The following is a 25,895-nucleotide window of genomic DNA, read 5'->3' on the forward strand; positions in this document are numbered from 1 at the left end:
CAAATGGAATTCTTGATGAATTGATAAATTACCTTCTCCGATATCCCCATCAACACATGTCAAATTAGAGATCCGCAACCGCTGTGTATACATAACCATCGAGTTGTTCGTGTCACGAATAAATTCCCAATAAAATTTGTTAAAGAAATGAACTGACTCCGACTTTCTATAAATTTTTAAAAATATCTTTGCCGTCGGCTTGGAATTTCTCGCGAACACTGATTTAAGAGCGCTGTTTTGCCATAATAGCGTCATGAAGATGAATTCAAATGGAGCATGTCTCTAAAAGAGCAAAAGGCAAAGACTTAATAATGGTGCAGATTAAAGAAACCGATGACTCTATATATAGCTGTAGAGAAAATTTGCATCATTATGGAAATGTGATGGCTTTAAGTATTCTTAATTAACAATGCGTTCAGTCTGCAGAAAAACGATACCAATCAAGTGTCATTATCGTCAATTTTGCAAATATCTCAATCCAGATTGGCGCAAAAAAGCGTGTCACCGGCAATTTTCGCCCAAATAATTCAACCCAATATGACCACATTAGAAAAAATCGCGTCGCGATCCAGTTAATCAAACTAAATACCAACATAACATTACCAAAATGTGCGTGCAGTGCTGTAGCTCTTCTGCATAATCTCCCACTTTGCGGTTCTGACTATAAATAACCCATAAAACATGTCAAATTCAACCAGAACATTCATTTTCGGAGCTGTGATTCGTTTCCCGGCGGGGCCACGCCCCCGTCGCCCCACCTCCGCGCAAACCCCGCCCCGACCCAGTGGCCCAACGTCAGAATACCGTGGTAGTTCGTGGTGTGTAGATCGGACTCGAATCGTCCCTAATTGTATCAGTTGAAGCGGCCTAGCTGTGCCTAAAACCAAGTGGGTGCTAGTGACTGGGAAAATGCCGGTTTGAGGGTGAAATGGCGGCGTTGACGAGCAACATGGTCCCCCAACCGCATCACTTCTCCCGACAGAACCTGGAGAGCACCGATGGCTCCGTCTCCATGGACTCCAGCGACCACTTCGACCGGGAATCCCCCAACATCGACCACAACAGCTGCAGCAGCGACGACACCGTGCTTTCCGTCGGCAACGAGAACCCGCCACCGGAAGACACTCCGCTCTCCTTCAAGAACATCGAGAGCCACCTCAACGCCATTTCGCAAATCACGAACAGTACCTTAGATCCGGGCCGCAAGAGCCCCTCTAGTCCCAGGATAAGCAGTCCGTCGAGTACGAAGTCCGGCTCGCCCGGATTTTTGACCTACACGAAGGCGGACCGGGACGTGGACCTGTTCCGGGGATCGTCCACCCCGGAGTCGCCGGAACACTACTACAACCAGAAGACGCTTCAGGCTAATAATAACGACGCGAGTAATGGGAATCTCAAGTTTTCGATAGATAATATTCTGAAGGCGGATTTTGGACGGAGGATCACGGATCCGATTAACATCCGGAAGTGCAAGCCGAAGAAGGTTGTGCCGGAAGTTGGGGGTGTTGAAGAGGCTAAAGGACCTGTAGATTTGAGTAAGAGTGAGCCGGAGAAGAAGACTGAGAGTCAGCCGATGTTGTGGCCAGCCTGGGTTTACTGCACGAGGTACAGCGACCGACCCAGTTCAGGTAGGTTTGTGGCTTTGCTCGATTGGCTCAAAGGGCTTTAACCCAACAAATGGGACCAATAAAATTGTAAATTAGCCCAATCAAGACAACTAGCTCATTAATTAAAACGGAACGAGATCAGATTTTGGAATTGAAACATTTTTTCGCAAGAAATGTATTATCCTGGAGCCGGACTAATCTTATACAAGACTTTTTTTATAAAAAGTTTTGTAAATACAAACCAACAACTTTATATTTTTAATTTACATTTATTAGACGCCACTGAAATTTATTTATTTATTATTTATTATTATTTATATTAGTCATCAAAAGTAACAGAAAAAAATTTAATGTGTGGCCTTTACTTAAAAAAAAACAAAACTGTAAGATATATGCTGACTATAATAACAGTAATAACTCAAAAATATAAAGAAATGTTTGTCCAGAAAAAGATTCCGATGGTTTTCTTTGCGTTTCATCTTCTCAATATGATTTAGGAACAATAAAATTTATTTCTGGTGCTCCCCAACGTCAGCTTTCCTCTAAAGAATGATTCGAATTTGTTTTTTTTTCCTTCCTTTTTAACTGTATTTAGTTGTATTTTTTGAAAACTCAAATACCAGTGAACCAACGACTTGATAATTGAAATGAATAATACAAAAATGAGTTTGTATGTAAAATGTAATGTTACTTTTTTCTATTTATGAGTATTAACTACTATTAACTCTAGTTTAGATCGGAGTATGTGGCTTAATCTCATTGGTCGACGTTTAAATAGCGTCGTTCAAATAATTGTTGGTACATTTTTGCTATTATTTCCGTTTGGTGGGTTTTTATTTCTGGCCGAATCCGAATCCAGAAGTGAGCTCATAAATAATGTCTGCAGCTTTTTGCGCCGCCCCGGTCCGGTTTCACTATCGGCGTTATTTGTCTTTTTTCGTTATTGTGCTATTTTACCTGTAGGTATAATTAAATTAACCAGTCTCACGCTTGATTATCTTTTTTTCGACGTCTGATATGGTACAGTCGCGCTCACAATTAATGTCCACTCTGCTGGCTACAATTTAATTATCGTTCCAACAAGTTTTAACATTTATTTTACATGGAAAAATTTGAATGTGGTCGTATATTCTCACGCCCACATTTTTACGTTACGGCGCCAATTTTTTTAACAACGTTTCATCATGCGCTGTTTATTGATTTGTAGAATTTCGGTTTCTTTAGGCTGTGAAAGTTGCCATTGTTTGAGCTTCTGTTTGTTGAGTCAACAAATCAAAATTAGCGGATTTTTCCCGAGTATTGTTGTGATGTCATTTATGATGAATAAGTTATTAGTGCTTAGGCAATGACATTTCAATTTTATAGTACTTCAGGGACATGATTGCTCGGGCATTAATCACTGCAACTTGTTGACGGTTCGTTTTTTCATATTTTTGCATTTATACAATTTATTAGTTACTGTTATTTTCAAGTCTTGTTAGTAAGGTACGAATTATCCGAGTTAACACCTTAATTGCGTAATGTCCGAAATTAATTAGCAGAATTGGTTCAGGTCCCTGAATCGTAATTTGGCCAACACGCCCATTAGTTGCATGTTGCCAATAACAAAATGATCAAAACCTTTCAACTGGACCATAATTAAAATATTCTTTTCTTTGAAATCGGGCCAGATCCGGCCGGTTTTGTAAGTCATCTGTGACATTTATTGGGTAAAAATTTGATTCATGTAGCAGGTGCTTTTTTAATTAGAGAGTTTTTGTGGCACGTCATTACCATGCCGGAATTAAAAGGATCCATTAATGGTCTAATGAGGGTTTATTTTATTTGCACGCATAATTGGAGCTAATACCTGCGAAAAGTAGTTACTTTAAGTTGATGAGTGATAATTGAGTTAATGGACGGAATATTTTTATCTGCGGCATAAAACAGTGAAATTTGTAAATAAACAAATTAACAGCTTAAAAAACCCGCGGCGGATAATGACACTTTAATTAAAATGTCATAATCTATAAGTGAGTTGTTAATTTATTGGGAAAATATGTAAAGCTTTTTTTACTTTGTTAAATAAATTACGATATGTAAATCTCCTTATATTTGTATAGTTTTGTTGTATTTCCAATGAATAAATAAATTAAGCGCTGGATTTGCATATGTATAAAGTCGTTTTGTAAATTAACATGTATTGTAAGGTGCGCTGATTAATTAACTTTTTTTAGAAAATTATTCAAATTGACCTGAGTACAGTCACTACAGCCAAAAACTGCGAATATTTAAACGTTAGTTTGCGAAACGATATAGTATTACAAATAAAACGTCCCCGTTCTCATTAGGTTCATTAGCGTCGCCAAAAAATTTAAACTTCAGTATTTGGTAATATTTGAAAGAACTATTAAACAGAAGATTACGGAGTGCAACAAAAATCCACAAAGTAAACAATAAATAGGAAAATAAAAGAGTTTTAAATTAAAAACTTAATAGTACGCAGTCAAAGAAAAAAACTATTAAAAAAAAAAGATACAAAAAAGTATCAGGCATAAAGTTATATGGGTAGAAAAGGTATTAAATTTTCTTAAAAAATTTCTTTGGGGTTCAAACTTTTAAAGATATAGCTATAGTCTCGACATCTTTTTTGTAGGACATTTAATTCGCTACAACTTTATTTTTACATTTTTCTTGAGGGTATTTTTAAGTTTATTTGCATCTTTTTGTAAGAAGTGGGACGATGAGCAAACTTTGAATGTTTTTTTTGTTCCCATATTTGTCGTTAAAGCCAATCCTCCGCCAGTATATCTGGCTGCCTACCCGTGCAAAGCCAAACTTCTCGGACACACCTCGTACAATTTAATAATTGGCGGTACTAAAGGAAATTGAATAATTACAATAATTTTCCAATGCTATTAGCTGGATACAGATATCATTAACAATAATGCAGACGGTTAATGGCTCGGTTATAATTAAATAGAGAATACGCGTAATTATTTTGTTGTAATGTAATTGAGGTTTTATACTTTATTTTGCTTTCATATCTTTATCACGTTATTTGCCCGCCACGAGATTTAATCGACTAGTAATAAATTGCATTAGCCATAATGAAATCAGAGAATAATTAATTTTTAGTCGTTTTAATTGCGACCACACTTAACGACTGGTAATCGTTAAATAAATCAATTTTTTTCGAACGCCCAAGTACCACCTACATGTCAATTTCCTGTTAAATGTCCCGGAGACGTGTTCGTACCTATGTTGTGTCAATTGTGACTCGAGATTAAATTTAAACCTGCCTTTAAGACTTTCTAATTTGGCGCGGAATCAATGAGGAAACGGCTCCAGAACAATAACGATAAATTTTATGCAGTTATATGTACGACAAGATTAATTAAAACGCACTAATGCGAAATTAGATGCACACAGGAATGTAACCAATGGAACTGGAGGAGAAGAAAATTGGATTATTATCTATGCAAAGGTTGCCCTTGTTGAGTCCATTTATTTAAAAGCATTTTATGTACAATAATTCTCCTTGTTTTGCAGTGCTGATAAGGAATTATGCATATTTAGTTACATGAAAAGTAAAAATTTGTAAAGAATTTGCCCGCAGATAGTAATAATTATGCTTGTTTGTAAGAATAAAGTTATTCCGTAAAGCCCACCCAACTCGGGACAATTCTCGGCTTTTAAAATATCAAATGTCCGTCGAAAATATCAAATCACTTTCGATAAGTAAATAATAAAAACATAACTTTATGCAAATCGCTTTTACGGTCTACAAAGGTTATACCTGGATGACGAAAACACACACCTAGAACGGGATTGTTCAAAGAAACAAACCGCAATTGTGAAATACAATAATGTCTGGAATTTTATTGGCCAACGGCCCAAACTTCTCCGAAAATTCAAAATGAGTAATTTTCTGGCTCGTAAAACTGGTTTATCATCTCAGTGTCAAAAATGAAGGTGTCTCAATAATTGCAGGTGGCAAGTTATCGCCATCGTGGGCTGAAAGCCTGCATTCAACATCAAAGGATAAATTAATAAGTCAATATTCAATCAGTTACAAATTACTGTAATTTTAAAACTGGTCGTACAAGCATATAATGCAACAATCACGAGCCGAGTTATTGACATTATGCTGATCCTCGTTGAAGCTGTCATTCAGAAGGAAGTGTTTGTTTCACCGACAGAAGCAACCGAAAGCGGAGTCAAGTCTTTAGGACGTGATCGTATTACTTTGCGAAATTATGTGGTTTAGTTGTATTTTTTAAATTCCCACACGAGATTATTAAAAACGCATTACAGCTCAAATTATATGTCAACGAGGGGACAGTTGTGCAAAAATGAGAGAAATATTAACGAGCAAGGGGACGAAGTCTACAAACTAAAAATCCTGCAATTTTTTTAAATAAAATTAATAAGTGTGGAACTAATTACTATGCTAAATTGCAAAAAATGCCCGCATGAGCGTGTAATTATTACAAATAGGTTACAAATTCTACAATTCATCACCTTCGGCTTGCAAATATGTGGAAGTGAATTGCCCTATTAAAGCAAGTTATAATAAAGAGTTGTCACAGTTTTGATTAATTGCAACGAGATTTTCTTTTTAATCAACGACATTATGCATAATAAATCCTAGATAAACGTGGTGCCCAACTGAATGAAGCCAAACAATGGAGATACAGGACGTAAAATTAATTCCGCCCCTAACGAAATTGTTTATTTAAAAACAATCGCATTTTTAATTGCATTGAGATTTAACTGTATGAATAATTGAGGTTTGTTGTTTCAGGTATGTAGGAGTACCGGCATGTCCGCGCACAGGTAACCCCTAGAATCCATATTTTTGACAGGACGATTAAACTTTAATTATTTTCACATTAAACAACCATTTAGGAGCAAATAAAGTCCATTTCGGTTAATATTTCAATAATAACGCGCCGTGAAATATTAATCTTCTAATTAGTCACTAGCCGTGGATCTTATAGATTAATTGTATTTTCGGTGGTATACGCGAACATTTGAAAAATTCATCGGAGTTATGAAAGAAATATAAGTTGATAGGGTACGAAGACATCGTTTAGTTCGGCTAGCCGCAGTTAAATATTTAACTTAAAAGAGGGTGTCATTTTGATCGATTTTTACAATAATGATGAGAAACGCTTCATACCCAAATTTTACTCCCCGTAAGCAGTAATTTCTTGTAATTACAGGTCTTGCGGTACGAAAACATACAACTTTGTCAAACGTAATTAGGGGAAGCTTTTGTATTTTCAGTCGGTGAGTTTGGAAATGAAGTGTAATTACGAGGGTGTCTCGAAGACACGTTATTACCTCATTGTTATGATTCAGTGTCTCATCGGCGATTTTAACGTTGAATCTTACGAATGTTGGCTAGAGGTCGCGCCACAACAAAGACTAATTAACCTTCTTGCTATCTTATTATCTTCGGGTATATTGTGTACATTAAGTAAATTAATGAAATTTGGAATCACTAATAAGCACTAAATGCCATCATTGGGAGTTTTGAGCTTTGTGACTCCTGCTGGGCGGGAAATTATTTGTCTGCACGGTTTCCTGTGCATTTTATGGATAGATTATGGCTTTAATTGAGCAAAGATTTATTAATTAGTCGGTCGTTATGTGTCATTGTGTTCACGCAGCGAGAAACCAAACTCCTGATTACCAGAAACACAAGTGATCTAAATCATAATTTTTTTACCTTTCAACGTACTATTATGGGCTTTATTCTATAATTTTTTTAACGAGTTATTAGAATTTAAAACTGGTTAAAATCGCAAATCTAGGAATTTTATTGGATATTGCGATAGCAACAACAACTAACGGTCTTTAATTTTTAACGGTTTTATCACAAAATACGCGTTTATATTATTTGATATTTTATTTTATTTTTCTATTTATTTTATTTATTCATAAATAAGTAATAAAGTAGTTCTTCAAAAAAAGAGATTATTTTGATTTTTGTTTATTATACTTACAATTTTTTTTAATTCACAAGAGTTTGTTTTTTTCTGAAAGAACTCAAATAAAATGCAAGATAAAGATCACAAAAAATTAAACACAACTATAGTTAAATTATACAAAAATTTCTCTATTTCCTTTTCTATTCCTTATCGTAGAATGCTGCCGTTTGTCCATTTCTTCCCACTTTTTTTAATTTTAAAACATTTGATTATTTGGAACGAATGTTTCTATTCCCATGGCTTACATTTTAGGAAAATTAGAAAGAGGTGCTTGGGGGTATTAGAAAAAGGAATAAAAATTGCTTTGGTGTTAATTTTGCTTTTGGATGTTTAAAAACTTGTTTTATTTCAAATATGTATTGAAATATTTTAAATTCTGTGGAAAAAAGAGATAAAAACTCTATCTGAATATCTAAGCAAGTTTGGTCATATTTGTAATACTGTTAAACCATTATCCGGGTAAGCTGGGGCATCAAAAGCTCTGAGACAGGTCAGTGGTGATGGCAGAATAATAGGGGTCGTAATTTTTCCACTAATTGGAGTTTTTTTATATTGTGAATCGATTGGTGTCACTGAGTATTTGATTTGTTGGATTTTGGTGGAGTACGTGTGTAAAGAATGGCAATGCTCGCCTATTATGATCTATAATTCGACCCTCGCGTCTGAATAAAACATTTCAGGGCCGAGATTAGAGCCCACCCACCTTCAGCAAACAAACTTTAACACCTTTACACTATTCCAAAACACACATTACACAAGTTGGAGTGTTAGACCGCACACCTTCCCAATATTTATAGCGTTTCTCGCCGGACTAAAATAGACTTAAGTTAAGCCCACATAATAACTAGAACACACACACTGACACACATTCACTTATTCACCACAAGATAAATTGGAAGGCAACAAATTTTCTCATTAGGGATGTGTCGCCGGGCCTTGTCTGCGTTATCACTGGGAGGATTCGCGAAGGACAGGATCATTTTTTAATTCGATTAAATCTGATGATGATGGTGGCTTCTAAGAACGTGCTTTTAATGTAATTGAAAAGACAGTCGAGGTGTGGGTGGATGGTTTTATGGACACCATAAAAAAGCTATTAAGTTGCCTCTGATAATGTTAAAAAATATATTTTAATAAATTGCCGGATTTCGGGGCGTGGAGGTGCAGCCAAAATGCAGAAAAGTCATAAATTATTCAGGATTTCATTGTTTACCGAAGAGGCGGGCACGAGATTAGTGCCTGTTTACCGCGAAACTTCGCTATTTTACATCTTAATCGGCCGATGGTAAATAGGCCGTGGGAGTAGTCGCCGTCTTGCCTTTTTCGATCAGCAGAACTCTTAAATTTAAGAAGCTGTGTTTACAGAATTACAAAAAGCTTAATAAAAGCCCAATAAAACACAAATGAATAGCTAAGTGACTCCACAATCTCATAACACATCTTTTATAGGCCTTGCTTATGTAATAATATTTATGTCGCGGTGCTCGGGCCCACTGTTTTACAACGTCAATATTGAATTTCACGCCGATATAAAAGTGTTTTTTGTAATAAATTTAAAAAGGGGCCGTGCATGACACTTGAGATGAACCGACCGAGCCGACACGTCTCCACTTTTTCTGGCGTGAAAAAATCCGACGAATCGCTTGAGATATATTTATTTATGGCTTGTCAACACCGGAAATACAACCACGTAATTTTATACTAGAATTTTTGAATTTCAAAATTTTATCGAAACGAATGTAAGCTACATGCAATATGCAAATACAATCAAATTCCGGCATGAAAATATGACTCGCTTCGGGTTTCAGAGGCTTTCATTACATTAGTTAATGCCGGATAGGCGCTTCACGACATCTAACACATTTTTTCATCGGAAAACTGATAAACTAAATATTTCCCGAAATACATTACAAAATTACAAAATATTGTAGAAGTTGAAAATAAAACAAAAACGCTACTTGCAAAACAGGAAATAATAAATTCGTGACAAGTGGATATGAAAAAATCTCGACTCTTCGTTTTATGGTTGGATACAAATAATTAAACATTGTTAAAGTCACAGAAACTACACAATAAATTATCTTATGCTGATGATTACCATTTATTGCTTCCAATGTTTGTTTCCTGGAGCTACCAGTGTAGTATCAAATTTTTATCAAATTTATCAATTTTTTTTCACGGTTGTTGCTTTCAAAATAAATAAATAAATCAGTAAGATGTTTTTTTTTAGAGAAAAGTTTTTATTTAAAAGGTGCACTAAAAAGTAAAAACTAATATTTTTGCGTACAAATTACGATTTTAAAATTTATAAAAGCTTTGATTTAACCACATAGGATTGCATTGCCACGCATACTAAGTAAGTTTGCAAAATTTCAAATTATTGGGACAACGGGAACCTTTTCAAATATGGCTCCAAAAATATGAAACAGACAGACAGACAACAAAGCAAGTTAAATAAAACCTTTTAAAAATCACTTATTTTTTGACCACCTGTGAAAGCATTTATGCAACATTAATTCCACATAAATAAATTCAATACGGATTGAAAATCAAATGTAAATGTCATCGATAAAAGATTACCATAAATTTAAATGTACACCCGTCTCTGGTTACAAACTAAACGACAATTTGTACTTTCTAGTTCCGCAAAGACTGATAATTCGTGATGGAAGGCTCTGATAAACAAGCAACAAATGCTGTTTCAGTTTAGCCATCTTAGCCCACTAATTAAGATCTCGCATCTAATTAAAATTTTAATTTGGATATACATTTTCATGTTCACCTTTGCATAATTGAAAATTACAGAACAAATGTCGTTTGTTCCAATCTATTATTCCCGAGTTTTTGACTCTCGAATGCAAATTACCTAATCTGTTATGGAGTCGGATAATGGGGCCATAATTAATGGCGATTTTGACAGTTTGGACGTTTCTGGAATGGAGTTTAACCACTCGTGACGTCATTTATATGGATTGGGAAAAATTGAATGTTTGACGTGAATTATTGTTCCAAGTCAGCGATTGTTCATTAATTATATTAAAATTATGTAATGCGCGTTTCGTTGTTTTGCCTCGTTTATCTCAACAGGGTTATTAATTAATGGCAAAACTAATAACCGAATATTGCGACACTGGCCCTTGCAAAACTAAATTAATTAATTTGCTCAATTTCTGAAAGAAATGAAAAAAAATTGCCGTTTTAGATGTCGCTGGAGGAATAGCCGTTTAGAGGTTTTAATTTCCTGTTGTTTTTTCGCGGTTTGTAAAAGGCGACCATCGTCCGTTTGGCTTTAATCAGTGAGCGAGTTCTGTCCATGCGTCCGCGTCCAACTCCTTGGGGGCTCTCCGTCTGAGCCCACACCCTAATTAGGCGTATTAATGCCCTTTTTTGTGTGTGCATGTATGGCCGTTTATTTGCATAAATGGCGAATTTCGTGTTAGTTTGTTGTTTTGTGGCGGGTTGCGGGGGACAGAGCAACAGTCCACACATAGCCGAATATAATAGCTCATTGGAGTGAGCGCGAGCCGTTCGCCGGACCACCCAAGAAGCTCACGATGCTATGAATGAATACGGCATAGCAACCCACGGGCCCCCTGATGAATTGTGATCTCTCTGATCTGACTTGACGGATCGTCCTCTGACTTTTCAAAAAAAAAACACGCCACTCATCAGCAGATCATATCGGCTCTAACGAAACTCACACGATTACCATCCGACGATTATTTCTGGGGTTGGGGACGTTTGTCAAATGAGCCGAAACGAGTGGACTGTCGCATTCTGGGCCGATGAAAGGGGCCTGTGTTAATTGTCGTTTATTAACGCGGCTGAGAGCGGATGTCTTGGCCAAAGGGTAATGCGTCTTTCTCGAATTTAATTATTTCGTGTCAAACATATGGAAATTGGAATACTTTAAGAATGGGGTGGGGTGGCACAGGCGTTGGGGGCCGAGCTTAAAACCACAAAACCAAACATTTTTCAGTCAAAACTGAAACCATTTTTCATCCTATTTGGTGAGTTTTTAGAAAATCTTTGAAAAAAAAAAATAAACAAGTTATTGAATAAAAAATGTACGAAAACGCTTGGGAGATTTAAAAATTGCACCATTTCCGACTCAATTTGACAAATGTGATCGGAAAAATCGCCTAATTAAGTCGGAAATGGTGCAATTTTTGGATCTTTTAAGCGTTTTCGTACATTTTTTAGTTAATAACTTGGTTATTTTTTATTTTTATTTTTTTTAAAGATTTTTTAATAACTCACCAAAAGATCAAAAATGGTGTACTCTTTTTCGAACGTTTTACACTTTTTCCAATAATATAGGTAGGGTGACCATATTTAAAAATAACAAAAAGAGAACAGATAAAATGCAAGGAAAAAAAAGGGTGGAAGTCACATTTTTCTGAATAGCAAACGTAACGTGTTTTTTGTTAATGAATAAGCTTATTTTTGAGAGTAACAAATTTTTTTCAATAATGTTTTATCAGACAACAAATAATCATAAAACTCTTGATAACATAAATTTTTGAAATAAAAATATGTAAACATAAGTGCCTTAACTGTTTCAGTTTTAAAACTAATCCGTTCGTCTGGCTACTGTTTATCAACGAAAATAAATTTTGAAAAATTTGTGTCTTTGAAAAATTTTTGACGGAAGGAATTGTTTTTGGTTGATTAGAGCAGGGATGTAACTAAACTTTATATTTTTAGAGACGTTTCGATTTTAATTAAATCATCCTTGTATCTTGATGATGATTTAATTAAAATCGAAACGTCGCTAAAAATATAAAGTTTAATTACATCTCTGCCCTAAACAACCAAAAACAACTTTTTCCGTCGAAAATAAATACTCGTTCTATATTGTCATTGTGGCTTGGAATTGAAAAAAAAACTTTTGAGCATTTCAGAATACATTATCCTCGTTTTCCCTCGACTGAAAATAGTCCTGCCAGCATTTCCTATAAAATTCTAATGTTCTATAACCTTTAGTTTGCATTTTTTGGTTTAATTGTATCTTGAAATTGCAATGCAGATCAAACAACTTTGCTTCATTTGTGTTCAATTTTGTAAAAAATTCCAAAGATTTTTGGAAGGAATTTGTTTCAGCAACTACTTGAAATTGTCCTGTACTGTTCTGTTGTCAAATTATTTTTGCATAATACTAACTTCGGTTACATTATCACAATTTCCGAATATTTTTTTCACTTTCATCGGCAAAAAAGATTCTGACAATTTGTTTGATAAGCCGCTTTGAACATTCCATAGTTTCGAAATTACAATTGTTTTCTTTTCCAATCTTTTTAATATTATCTTGAAACAAATACATTATGAAATGAGTAAATCACAAAAAGCTTTCATTGATCTTAGTTTCGAAAAAACTGTTTATTTATTAAAAACTGATTTCAATCCGTGATGGAATTGTAAAATTTAGGAAAAATTGTAAAATTTGGGAAAAAAGATTTTATTAATTAAAAAAAGATAGCGAACAAATAACAACAAAGACTTTTAAAAAGAGGACATGTCCGGAAAAAATACTATGTTTGGTCACCCCAAATACAGGCATAATTAAACAATATTTTGGAATGTATTAATAATTGTAATAACTAAACAGTAAAGTAAATTTCAAAAATTGAGTCACAAATGAAGCTTTTTGATTTAGGTTTAAATGATTTTTTCTGAAATACACTGGTGGAAAAGTTAAGACATGCCTTTGAACGTCTTTACGCGTTGTTTAAGCAAAGAGAAGTTACATAAAAAAATAAGCTAAACTTTTTATTAATTGTATCTGAGCGATCTAGGTATTATGTAAAAACGACTTGAGGGCCAGAAATTAAGTGTTTCAGAAAAATAAAACTTACCCACAATTACGAAAAAAACATGTTTTTTGTTTAAAAATAAAGCATGAAAAATATTAAATTTTTCAAATTGTATGAAACAAGGACGGTGATGAATTGCTTATGACTTATGAATGACACATCAGATTTTGTTAGAATTTTTTAAATTTTTATGGAGTTGATTTTTGAGCTTTTAGCTCACTTAAAGCTTGACCATTTCATCAATAATCGGCGATAAGCTGATTGAAAATCTGTGCGAAATCGGTAATTAAGTCTAATAATAGCCTGGATGAAGCAATAATAATCCATTAGAGGATTCCGCAATGTGCAAGAATAAGATTGATGCTTGCTTGTGGAAGTCCAGGAAGCCATCACTCATAAAGTCGGGATTATTTATCAAATTTGAGAAAAATCGGATCATTACGGGGTGAAAAAACGATTTTGTGCAATATCTCTTCCCACTGTCGAGCCTTTTACGTTGTGATTTTTGCCAACACTGGTCGGTTTTTCAGTTTCCATAAGTGTATAAGTCGCCTTGACAGCAAGTCTCACTCTATTATCATGCAACACAGCTTCCCATCCACGAAACCACATAAATCACTTACTGATTTATTAATTGCTTTCGTAATTTTTTCCCCATAAATCGCTGTATTTTCTACAATGTTGCCGTCCTCGTCGACATTCCTCCACCGTCCATACAGCTCTATAAACTGTCAAAAGCTAGCGACCTCCGAAAATTAAGCCATCACACTTCATCCCGGTGGCCTCGGGCCATAAAAATAAATAATGGTACTTTTTTGTCTGGCTGGATATGAGTCAGAGAAATGTATCTCGAGGAATGCCATGTGGTAGGTTAAACGGGGGTATATGACTCCCATAATCGAGGCTCTAAACCTTTGACCGCCGTATTATACAGGTATGCGCTCATACCCACCCTTAATTGAAAACGAGGAATTCAAAAAGAAACAGTGAATTGTTTTCGCCGTCGAAAGGCAGACGAAAAAGCCATTCTGCCTGATTTAAATTTGCACTTTTTGAAAGAAACGGCCTATTATGCAAGTTATGGGGATATTAGCGCTGCGGGACGCTTTGACCTCTTTTCACCCACTCTGAATCCGTAATTAAATCCCAGTGCTGATTGCAACACATGCAAGATGAAACAAAGAGCTTTGATTCCACATTTTTATGGTTTATTTCCAACACAATTGATACAATGACTCTTCATTGCAAATTGAATGCAAAAAACCGAAATGTGTAATTTACGATCGGGTCTAATATTTCACACAATGACCAATTGAGCAACAGTTTCACACTCCGCAGCTCAGCTGTCTTAAAAAATTGTCAACGACAATATAAATCGCTTTCAAACTTATGTAATTTATATTGCAATTTATTTCAACGATGGGTCTGCTAGCCCACATTGCGCAGGAATTTGTACGTTCTTTAATTGCTTTTGTTAATTCTAGTTACCTAGATTCTTCTCAGTAAGGTAAGGTCACGTAGTCAATTATTTAAATAGTTCACGATAAATCTATCAATCACGGTGAGAAACATTAATCGTTTTATTTTTTTCCAATTTATTGCTTTAAAGGTAAAAATCATGACAATAAGTCTATCTAAACAATTACAGTGATTGATTTACTATGTCTTAACAGATTTATTATTGTACGCAACTTCGGTAGTCACAATGTGAAAGGTTATTTTCATAATAATCATTCCGATCTCATTTTGAAACATCCAGACTGCATCTGATGCAGGACAAAAATTCATTTTTCAAAGGTGTAAGAGGATTTTTATTATGTAAATAAATCGGTGACTATACAGGGACATAAATGATATCTTTTTGTGTAATAAGTGCCAAGTTTGCTTTAATGTATATGATTTTCCAATAAACGCTTACAAGATAGCAGATATTGTTGCTTTTATGACTATGATTATCTGTGAAACTTACCTTTCTTGTAAATTTAATCATGAAGAATAGCGGAGTATCGTGGGAAAAGGCCAGTTAGGAAAATTGCTTTCATGAGTAATTGGGTCTTAAAAATTAACCGAAAATTATTAAATGGACAAGCGGTTGCAAGGTGCTTGTTGGTCTATCAAACTATTTAATTTCGTTGCTGTTTTATTAAATTATTAAACAACTACACATTTAAATCAATTGAAAAATCCAAAAAATTATAACAAAGCTGAAATAAATAAACAGTCGTAATTGGTATCGTTTTTTATTTAATATATTTCCATTTTCTTACTTTTTCTTTTCTAGTATTTTTTATTTCTTCAAAGCGTGACAAGAAAATCAAAAATTTTTTTTTTCTAATCATGTACCTATCTGTTCCTATTTTTTTTCAAAACTAAAAATTTTAATATTTAATTCAGATTAATATTAATTAATATGACCTGGCCTTGTTTATTTTCCTAAGAAAAGCTCACTAAAAACCAAAACATGTGATACAGTAGGTTAGTAGTAGGATGTAGGTAGTATTGTAGCATTTGTACACCATAAAGTTTTACAACAGATAATGGTTGTTCACAATAATATGTTTTGACAAAGATGACCCGAAAATATTTACGATACCGATCGGTTTGCCTAAATGACTACAGCCTATCTACAATAAATTACACATTAAGCTTGCCTGAGTGATTAGCTTGAAGGGTTCTTGCGGTTTGGGGTAATCATAATAAAAATTTAATAGTGTACAAAGAAAACGTTACTACAATACACGTAAGTATCAAAGAAATATGATTTTTTACATAATATTCTAGAAGGTTAATAAAAGTTTTTACTAAGTTAATTTAAAATTAAGTTTGAATTCATTTAATCAAAACAATTTTTTGGAAAGAATTTGACATTTTTTAAAGTACGTATGTAATTTAATTGGGAAATACAATATTTTATGCATAACGTAAAAGTCGAGATTTATTAAATATCATGTGGAAGTTTGAGAAAAAAAACTGAATTATTTGAGTGATGAAACTTGTAGAAGGTTGAAGAGTGTAGCAAGCGCAGTTAAAAAAACTTCGATTTGTTTCAGTATTAAAGTTAGATCGTGTGAAGAACGTGAAGGCTTAAAGATCAAGTTCCTGGCAAAATCTATTCGCTCTTGATGTCTTGTGGCGTTTCCGCTGCTGGTCCTCCGTAACAATGACCCGAGTTGTTCAAGATTTTTGACACGTTCTGTATGGTGGCGGTCTTTGCCGTATGGAATATTGCGCGAAGTACGGTCGCATTCTTATCTCTGTCTTGTAAAAAAGCCAAGTAATGGGAAAATAAAGGACGAACAGTTAACGTGCTTTATGTTTTATTTAACAACTTTCTACGTGTGTGGTCTCCGGCACGCGATATACTACCGAACCGTGCTGTTGATTTAGTCGTTTCGTTTCTGTATAGACTCTGACGGAGACGATGAGTCTAAAGACCGCCGTTAACTCCGTTCATCAACATCGTCATGTAGTACGACTTATAATTTTATGTCGCAATTAGGGCTCGCCTCTGGAGATTTTCCATTATTTTGCATAGCGCGAGATCGAATAACGGCGCAAAATCCCCAAATATTTGTTTGTTTTAGGCGCACGAAATTGTTTGATAAAGTTGTATAGATAATATTTATTGCCTCGTCCTAATGGTCACTCGGTCCCGAAAGCTTGTTCGTTTTAATTTTAATCAAAGTTTTTTCACAATTAAACATTTTTAATGTCTTTCCTGGCCATTAATCCGGCTCAAATGGTTAACTAAGCGATTTCTTGGAATTAAAGTCGTTAATTTTTGGATTTGCCATTTCACCGTACCCTGAAGCTTGTTAACTTTTCAAAGGCGGAATTATGTTATTAATTTGTTATACATTTATGACGTCATAAAAGACAAAATCAAAGTTAGTATAGTTGCATTCCAGTGGTGGTTACAACGGCGTAAACCACAGATAATTGCCAGCTACTCAGTTGTAAAACTTGTTCGAAAGTTAACAACTGGGAATTGTATGTGTTTATCCCATAACTTTTTGCTGGCATTTTTCAAGAAAATTGAACGTTGTCGCACCGTGCCTTAGAACAACAGACGCTAAATAAAGTAAATATTAAATAAGATCATTTCTACGTAATTACCAACGAGCAACATCTGTTCAATTCTTAGAATTAATAAGTTGAATATTAAATTTTCATTTTAATACACTTTAACTGCTTTTACTTATTCATGCATTTATGACGTTTCGACTCAAATTCCTGCTAACTGTAATTTCATTATTTACTACCAAATTACCTACCCATAAAGTTGTTTATTAAACGAATCTAATTGATTAAATATACAAAACTATTGCTGCATATGAGAAAGTCTGTGTTGGCGAAATAAGCTTGATTTTACTTCACCACGAAAATTTTGGGGGGCGGTGTCGGGCGATAAACTTAATTTAAAATGTGCTTTTAGCAGCACCATAACGTGACGTAATTAAGTTTGCAGCACTCCATAAATAAGGTGGTCTTGAGCAAGATCAAAGATTTTCCATTTCGTGTTTCGCACATAATTTTTGAGCGCGTTATAGTTCGTTGCCGTAACCGTTTGTTATCTGGAATCGAAGTTAAACAGCCGGGAGGTAAGTGGCATCTTGCGGTAATGAAGCTATTAAGAAACGATTAAAACCCGGTCTATTGCTCGGATTTGTGGAGTTGGCTGTAATTGATTAAAAATTGAAGAGAAAATGATTGTTGTTGGCATGTTGTCTAAATTGGCTTTCGAACTGATGAAACCGAGCGGTTAGTCTGATGACGATAATTTGGGTCGTGTCGCAATCTGGGCAGGATCGAAAGGGCGCCAATAAAAAATTCCCCCATCAAAGCCGATGCATAAATTTGGACGATTATGAAATCTCGAATACTAATTAGCTTAAGCCCGCTGCGCTACCGAAATATTGAATCATTAAGGCTGACGTGGACGTCTATATTATATGCCACCCACCTTGAACGCGGAAAATAAAAAACCGCGAGACGGAGACAGCAAGAGCGGAAAAAATGAATTAGACATCTGGGTGATTGTGACACATGTATGAGGCGATTTATTCGAAAAACGGCCGGATTTTCCCCGATTACCGTCCCGATTTGAAAGGCCGACAATGAGCATTTACGAGCACAAAGAGCATCTCTCCACAACTGTCAAAATTCGGCTTTAAATAATGACCCCAGTCAAAACACCAATTGTGCGTATCTCTCGGTATATATTGTCCGTCTGGTTCGAATTAAATTGGAAGAAGACGTCAAAGTGGCGGCGATCCGAGTCGGAAAGAGACGGATGGAAGGCACCGACGTGGCCGATGGGACCCACCACAGTGCTGGTGACAAAGTGGACAGATGACTGCATTTAGAATAGACATATTAAAAACATAGTCTGCGATGTGTGACCCCTTAGTTGCGACACGTAATTGGATGAGGTTAACTCTAATTACCGTAATTACGACCAGCCAAAGCAATCGAAAAATCGCGCCGAAATTCCCTTTCCGATCAGGAATTCGCCACCGTATCGACGCCACGATCTCGAATTTCTCATGATTTTTATGGCCGCTTGTGTGCAAACGCTGCGATTTATTCATTTTCAGCGAATTTAAATTACGATGATTTAAGGCCGCGAGATTATCGCTTAATTTATGGTTTTAGCAGGTATTTAATTAGAGATCTGGATTCTCCCCATACTTGATAAATATGGTGTGCTCGCGGTTCAGTCTCGTCTTTTCAATTAAGCAAAGTACACTCAGATACGATCTGAATTGAAATTAACACACCGAGTTACATTTCTGCCACTACTCATTTTTATTAATTTATTTTCGGAGAAGGTACGCCCAATCAAATATTTGTTAGGGTTTGGGGGCAGCCTCAGGCGAGGGACGGATATTACCACTCTAATTAGCAGTTTAAATTTTAAAACCGCCTCTTACTCAACCGAAACATTGATTATTTTCGTTAGGAAATTTCGTTGGATTTACTCCTGGAGAGGTCAGCATAACGTGGCGAAAGCTCATTGTTGCGGTTGCTTCCGCAGAAAATCGCTATTTTCGTGTTGTTTTCTTGTTGTTTCAGGACTTTTACGTAAAAGAAGGTCAGTTATTCCAGACTGTTAATTTTCAGAGCGCCATAAATCAGGTACAAATTAGCACTGCGCTGCAATAATTTCGAAACACATTTCGTTTACAACTTTATGCAGGAATTAATAGCAATGTTTTGCCACGTAATTTGAAAATTCAATTATGATCAAATTACATGCACCCAAAAGCCTTATTTGTGCAAGATTATTAGAAGAAATTGTCAAAAAATTTAATGCAGGAGAAAGTCTTGTCAATCACTTGTCACAGCAGTGATTTGCCCGTGGGCCAGAATCCCAATTGTGAGAAACGCATTTTTATTAATAGAGCGTTTCGCTGATAATTGTTTATTGAGAAACATGATAATTATCAAATCATTTCGGAATTTTTTGTCGTACGTTTGTGAAAGTGCGCACGGTTTTGAAATTCCTTTTTACTCAATTTTACATAATTAAATTTCTTTGTCGTAAAATGTGTAGCTACTAATATACTAATTATTTATTAATATTAATTTTAATGAATATTCATACTAAAAGCGACAGATGTTTTACGATTTTGCAGTTCTAGTCAGCTTGTGCGTAGGGAATTGAATTTTGTTAATGGCTGCGTAATGGCGGCTCATTTGCGCAAAAATCGTTTTAAAAAAATGGTGTTTGTTCGCAGTTTCGTTTTTTATTGTGGGCAATTTAAAAATGTACTTTGGGAGTTATCTCCATTTATTCTCATTTAAGTCCTTATAAAGCTGCAATTCAGATAATATCCAACGACCACTTTAAAAATTCATCTTTTTTATAGTAATGGGGATAGCCACATTCCCAACCAGTCCTATTAAGTTAATATGTAATCAGCCTGGCTAAAATATAATTTTCTTTAACTGAATGTTTTATTTTTTAAGTTTCTTCGAGGCTTTGGCAACGTATCTAATTTTGATGAATTTTTGCGTAGGACGGCAAAAGTCCGTCTAATAACCTGTTATTATTCGTTCCTAATTATTATAATCGGATGCGGGATGTTTTATCAGATTCTGTCGGAATTTGTTTGCAAAAGTCACGCTTTTGATGGTTTACAAATTTACGATGTCGCGTTTGTGTATTTTTTCCGGCGAGTGTGACACACCATTAAGTGTCGCTTGACCCTGCCGCGAAAAAACCCAATTTAAAGCCTTTGTGAAATTTTAAGGTGTGAAATTAAAATGTAGATTAAAAGAAAGTGTTACAAAGCTATCGATCAGAGAATAACGGGCCGCTCTGAGATTCCATCGAAATTGTGGAATAATAGCGAAAATGAGCCTTCAACGTACGGATTATTGAACGGTTAATTGCGTAAGTCGCCGATTGTCACGACATATTCCGTGTGTGTATATGAAGTCATTACAAAGTTAAAGTTGCAGTCAAACAGCTGGAAATTTAAATTCTCCGGCGAGATCGTGCACTTCGCGGAGGAAAAAACCGATTTCAATTAACGACCGCATCTAAACACATTTGCAAATGTCAACAAACCGCGCGTCTAAGACCCATTTGACATCCCAGACGTGCAAACCGGCCTTAATTGGAAGCGGATAAATCATCCGATCGATTAATAATTATCGTACGTTTGGTTTGCGACAGCCTGGCGAGTTTTACTAAATTACACGTTTGGGAAAAAGTCCAATGGGATAAAAAGTACCATCCACTCTCGAAGAGATAAAAGACTACCGTTTATTCTATCTTGGTGGGTTATGCCGTTCAATTTGAAAACCGTTTTTCGCCTCGTCCTTCTTTAATCCTTCACAAGCAATGAGCGGGATGGAGATGGCGTTAGCGCCGGAATATTTGGTTGAATAAAATACAAAATGCCACACACGGAGCTGCCAGACTGAGATGTCTTCATCAAGGAACTATTTATGACGTCACGGCAGACGAAGACGGACTCCGGCTCTTTCCGGAGGAGGGAAAAAGACAGGCCGGGTTTAGACACACTAAATTAGTATTATAAATATAAACTGATTATGCATGATATCATTAAGGTCTTTTTTAACGTTTTCTGGTACGGATTCTGTAATTTAGTCAGGCCTTCAGGAAACTCTATTTCGGTTACTGGTCGTTTTTTACGCTCGAGGAAGTTGTAATTTAATTAATTAGTATTTTTCTTTAATTAATAATAAATCGCTGGAAGTGTGTGCGGGTTATTATTGGGGACGCGAAGATGGACAGGACACACAAGAAGTTATTACAACGACAAATTCACGGTTTCCGGATTGAATTTAGAAATCGCTAATGACGGATGAATAGCTCTGCAGCCGTTCCAACTATACTTAGTGCGTGGTCTGTTAAAGGGTTAAACAACGTCGGAAAAATGTTTACCGTCTGACTAAGTTCTGAAGCTTCTATTGTATTTGCTTAATTTATTTACACAGCGTCTAAAAAGAGCACTCAATTTGGGACCGGCTTCGTCTTTATTGGCTGAGGCAACACGTTTTAAGAGAAAATATGACGATTTCATTTCGTGGAAAAGTTGAAATTTTGATGGAAAATCAGCCAATTAAAACGTAACTAGACGTTAGATTGAACCGACGCGATAAAATCGTTCTTGCTCTTGTTTCTTGAAGGGATTTTCAAAACCGGCACTGTTTCGAATATGAAATTTATTAGCAATAAAATTGCATTATTTATGTTGACGACTTGTACGTTATGAGGCAATCATTAAGTTAATTAAGCGTACCCTCAACTGTGACGTCACATAATGTCGATTATTCCTTTCAGGAAACACTCATAATCATTTCGTTGTGTATTTACCTAACCCATTGATTTTTATAAAATTAAGCGAAACGATTCAGGTTATTATTCAATGTGGGCGTCTATTTTTGGGACACCTGTAGATAATAATGTATTCATTGCAAATCAGCATTGCACGGAACTGATGAATAATTCAATCTGACGTTATTTCCAGTATCATTTTTCAGTTGAAAAATCGAGACGAAAACAACACGGGACGAATGCAATATGGGGATTTTTAAAAGAATAATGACATCATCACCAACGGCCATTATTTTGATGATATCTAGATAACTGGCTATTAAAATTTGCAAATAATAAAAATTACATTATGCAAATGGCCACCATTAAATGCAGAAATAAACTTAAAACTTAATTGTTGTATAAATGAATCTAATATTTAAGGCAGGTCTTTTGGATAACGCCGGTCTAATTTAAATTCATTTGATCAACTCGAACGATGCTAAACTCCATCACAGCGGTTTTTGCTTGCATTCTGCAGTTTTTTCTCTCAACTAATGCCGTACTTACAATACCTAGTGCCTTTAATCTAGAAATAATTTAAAACTAATTTTTTGTTATTTTTTTCTATTTTTTTCCCACTTGTTAATTATTTTTACTTACAACAAAATTGTGAAAAAGAACAAGAAGCTCGGAGAATAATTAATTTTTAACTTAATTATTGTAACACTGTCCTGCTGAATAAAACGCTCAGTGCAGCTGAACGTCTTTACTGCCATGCAGGTAAGCGTCCCACATTCCAATAAAAACCGTTTTTGATATCTAAAGTAACTAAAGGGGACACCTGTACAGTTGTATGAAACTGCTTGACAGTATTAGAGCCGTCACGGGGAAATGAGAGATACGTTGAAGCAGATCATTGTTAAAATCGTAAGGTTTAAGGCCATTAGAAAATAATGAAACATTAATCCGTCCTGATCATTATCTAGTTGATTTAAGATTGTTCTATCGGCAGTGAATAAAACTAAAACGTTAATGCGTTTATTGGTTTACAACCTGTAATATTTTCGTCTCGGGTGAAGACATTAATTGATATACAATGGCCATTAGGGGGATATTAGTCTAATTTAGGATGAAAGGAAATAAAAACTTTAAGGACCCTCAAATAGAGAAGTTAAACTAATTTCGTTGATTCGTTAGTGACAGGTTCCCCCAATAAAATCGCCCGAGTTAATTAAATTTTATTTGTATTTATTGCCGCAATCGTGGGCATAAATACCAACAAAGCGCGATTATGCTAATACCAGAACGAAAAAATAATAAAGAATGCCAGGAGGAAAAAATCCAAACAATCATTAACGATTATGTTTAAACAAAAAGGCCCCATTAGGCCGGCGTTTATCTAATATTTGTCCACGGTTGTGTCTAAGATACCGTAGCGGGACTACCCACGTGAGCGCCGAAGACGGACGACTGTCAAACCGTGTAAGTGCGAAAAGGATGAAGGGGCCACACAGCTCGAAAGGCCGACCACCAATTAAGGATGTAAAGCACATTAATTTGCCGATGGACCTCCTATATGTGTAAACTAAATCTGTTGTGTACTCCACCGACAATGACACGCTGATTTCGCCCCGGGATTCCCCGCAAAACTGAGCGCTGGAGTAAATCGACACCCTATTATTCGCAGAAACAAGCTGTTCGGTTTATGACACTCACTCAACGAATAACGCACCTGTCAATTCCGGTTAGAGTGACGACCGGTCGGTTTTGTACACTACAAAGTTTAGTAAACATGTCAAGACGTATTACAAAATTATAGCGTATTAGTCAAGTCGGGAATTTGATATTTTCAACGCGCAGGTGACAAATACCTTTTGTGATGGCGAGCTTTAAGCTCGGGCTGTTGTGACAGGGCTATCGATACGGACAGGGACACATGTTTCACGCTAAAAATAAGCGCAATGTGGTGACTTAATTTGCCAAGTAATGCAAGAAGGTGGAAGGTATTCGGAAAATGGCAAGAGGATGCCTGTTAATCAAATCGGATAATGAAGAAAACGATTATCACAATTACCATAATGAAAAGCTTGTTAAATTATCATTTTACGTTTAATTGAGATTTATCTTGTTATTTGGAACTACAGTTACCACAATTATCTCACAAGTGTCTAAAAGGCACGATTGTTTATTTTTCTCATAATTTACCGTTTTAGTGGCAGTTTCAGTTTGTCAGTCCGTTTACATGTTTAGAGCGTATTATACAGGCTGATCTACAGAAATATTTCTTTATCAAGTCAGCTAAGAGAACAAAAAAACGCTGGTTAACTAGGCCAACTGTGGGGCCAATGCCAATATAATACAGAATGTTTGAGAATAGACACACTGTTCAAAAATGGTTCTTTATAAAGTTTTTTTTAAAAGATAGACTATGTAAAACATACAATAAATTTGGGAAAATGCGTGGAAAAATCTATGTGACTGCTTGTGTAACTCTGTTTAAGCAAGTATTTAAAATGATTAAAAAAAGTTTTGCCAAAGGATTTTCAAAACTGTTTTAAAAAATTATTTTTGCCCATGAAAAATTACAATTTTTAATAAAATTAGATTTAACACCTAACAGCAGCTCGTAGGTATGTTTTATTAAACGGACGTACAAAAGAATAAGTTATTTGGTTTTCTTTCTAGGTACAGTAATAATTATAAGTAGATTTGACTTTGGCAAATTACATTTCAGCACACTTGGTGCAATTAGCCGGAACGAATAACTGCAATCAGACGTTAATCAGGCTTTGGCTTCTTGTCACTTTCCTTTACCAATTTATTCAGTATTTTACAAAAAAGCTTTGAAATAAATTGTAATAAAATTGTCAAGCTTAGCCAACAAAACGTCGATCGCATGACTCGCTCCGTCATAATTTATTAACACACTACCACGTTTGCCGAAATATAATTAATAATTAACAAAATTTTAAAAATGCACCCTTATAACATATTTATGCCAGCGATGATCGATTTAAGTAGTATTCGATGACGTGTTGTTATTTGTTATTTTTAGAAGTTGCTATTATTAGATAACTGTGTTTGTTTCCTCCTTTATTTAAATTGAAATTATACATTCGAGATTCTATAATTATAACGACACAGACGAGAAATTCCTAACGTACTACACTACACAATGATACTCATTTTAATTAAACAAACAGGGAAATAAGCAGCTTCTGTTTGAAATTTTTATAACATAATTGAGCGTTGTATTAATTTTTAAGTTCATTTTGCATGAGCGGAACTAACAACGACTCTTGTACACTAATAAGGATAATACTGCTACTGTTTATTATACCCATCTTACAGCAATTAGTGCGCGATTGTATCATTTACTTGGAAAATTTTAATAAACGCGGAGGTAAAAACCCGAAAATTTTACAATGGATTAATATGTTAATTAGGTCCCGAGTTGTATCCGCATGATTAGTTAAGGCAGGGTTTCCAAATCAACCAGCAATTGTCTATTGTTTTGTATTTGAAGCGTTACGGCCTTGATTATAATAATTTGACAGTATCGCAAGCATCAGCATTGAACTTTCAAAAGTTCTAAGATACAATGTGAGCAGGATGTGGACGAAATTTGGCCGGTTTTATGGTACCTCATAAATATACAAAAGAATGTGAAAAATTCATCGATAAAACTCCGAGATAGAGATGT

At 35.2% G+C, this 25,895-nt stretch overlaps 1 protein-coding gene across 3 annotated transcripts in view; it reads left to right on the forward strand.

The window, feature by feature from the left end:
- Window positions 1-778: 778 nt before the first annotated feature.
- En (engrailed) overlaps window positions 779-25,895 on the forward strand; it is a 31,933-nt gene continuing 6,816 nt past the window's right edge. For 2 of the 3 annotated variants that reach the window (XM_015981557.2, XM_064355274.1), the window contains exon 1: window positions 779-1,628. In XM_015981557.2, the coding sequence (XP_015837043.1) occupies window positions 929-1,628 (700 nt within the window). In that variant the 5' untranslated portion in view covers window positions 779-928. 3 annotated transcript variants of the gene reach the window in all.

The sequence above is a fragment of the Tribolium castaneum genome, chromosome 3 (assembly GCF_031307605.1).
Source record: "Tribolium castaneum strain GA2 chromosome 3, icTriCast1.1, whole genome shotgun sequence".
Classification (NCBI taxonomy): Eukaryota; Metazoa; Arthropoda; class Insecta; order Coleoptera; family Tenebrionidae; genus Tribolium; species Tribolium castaneum.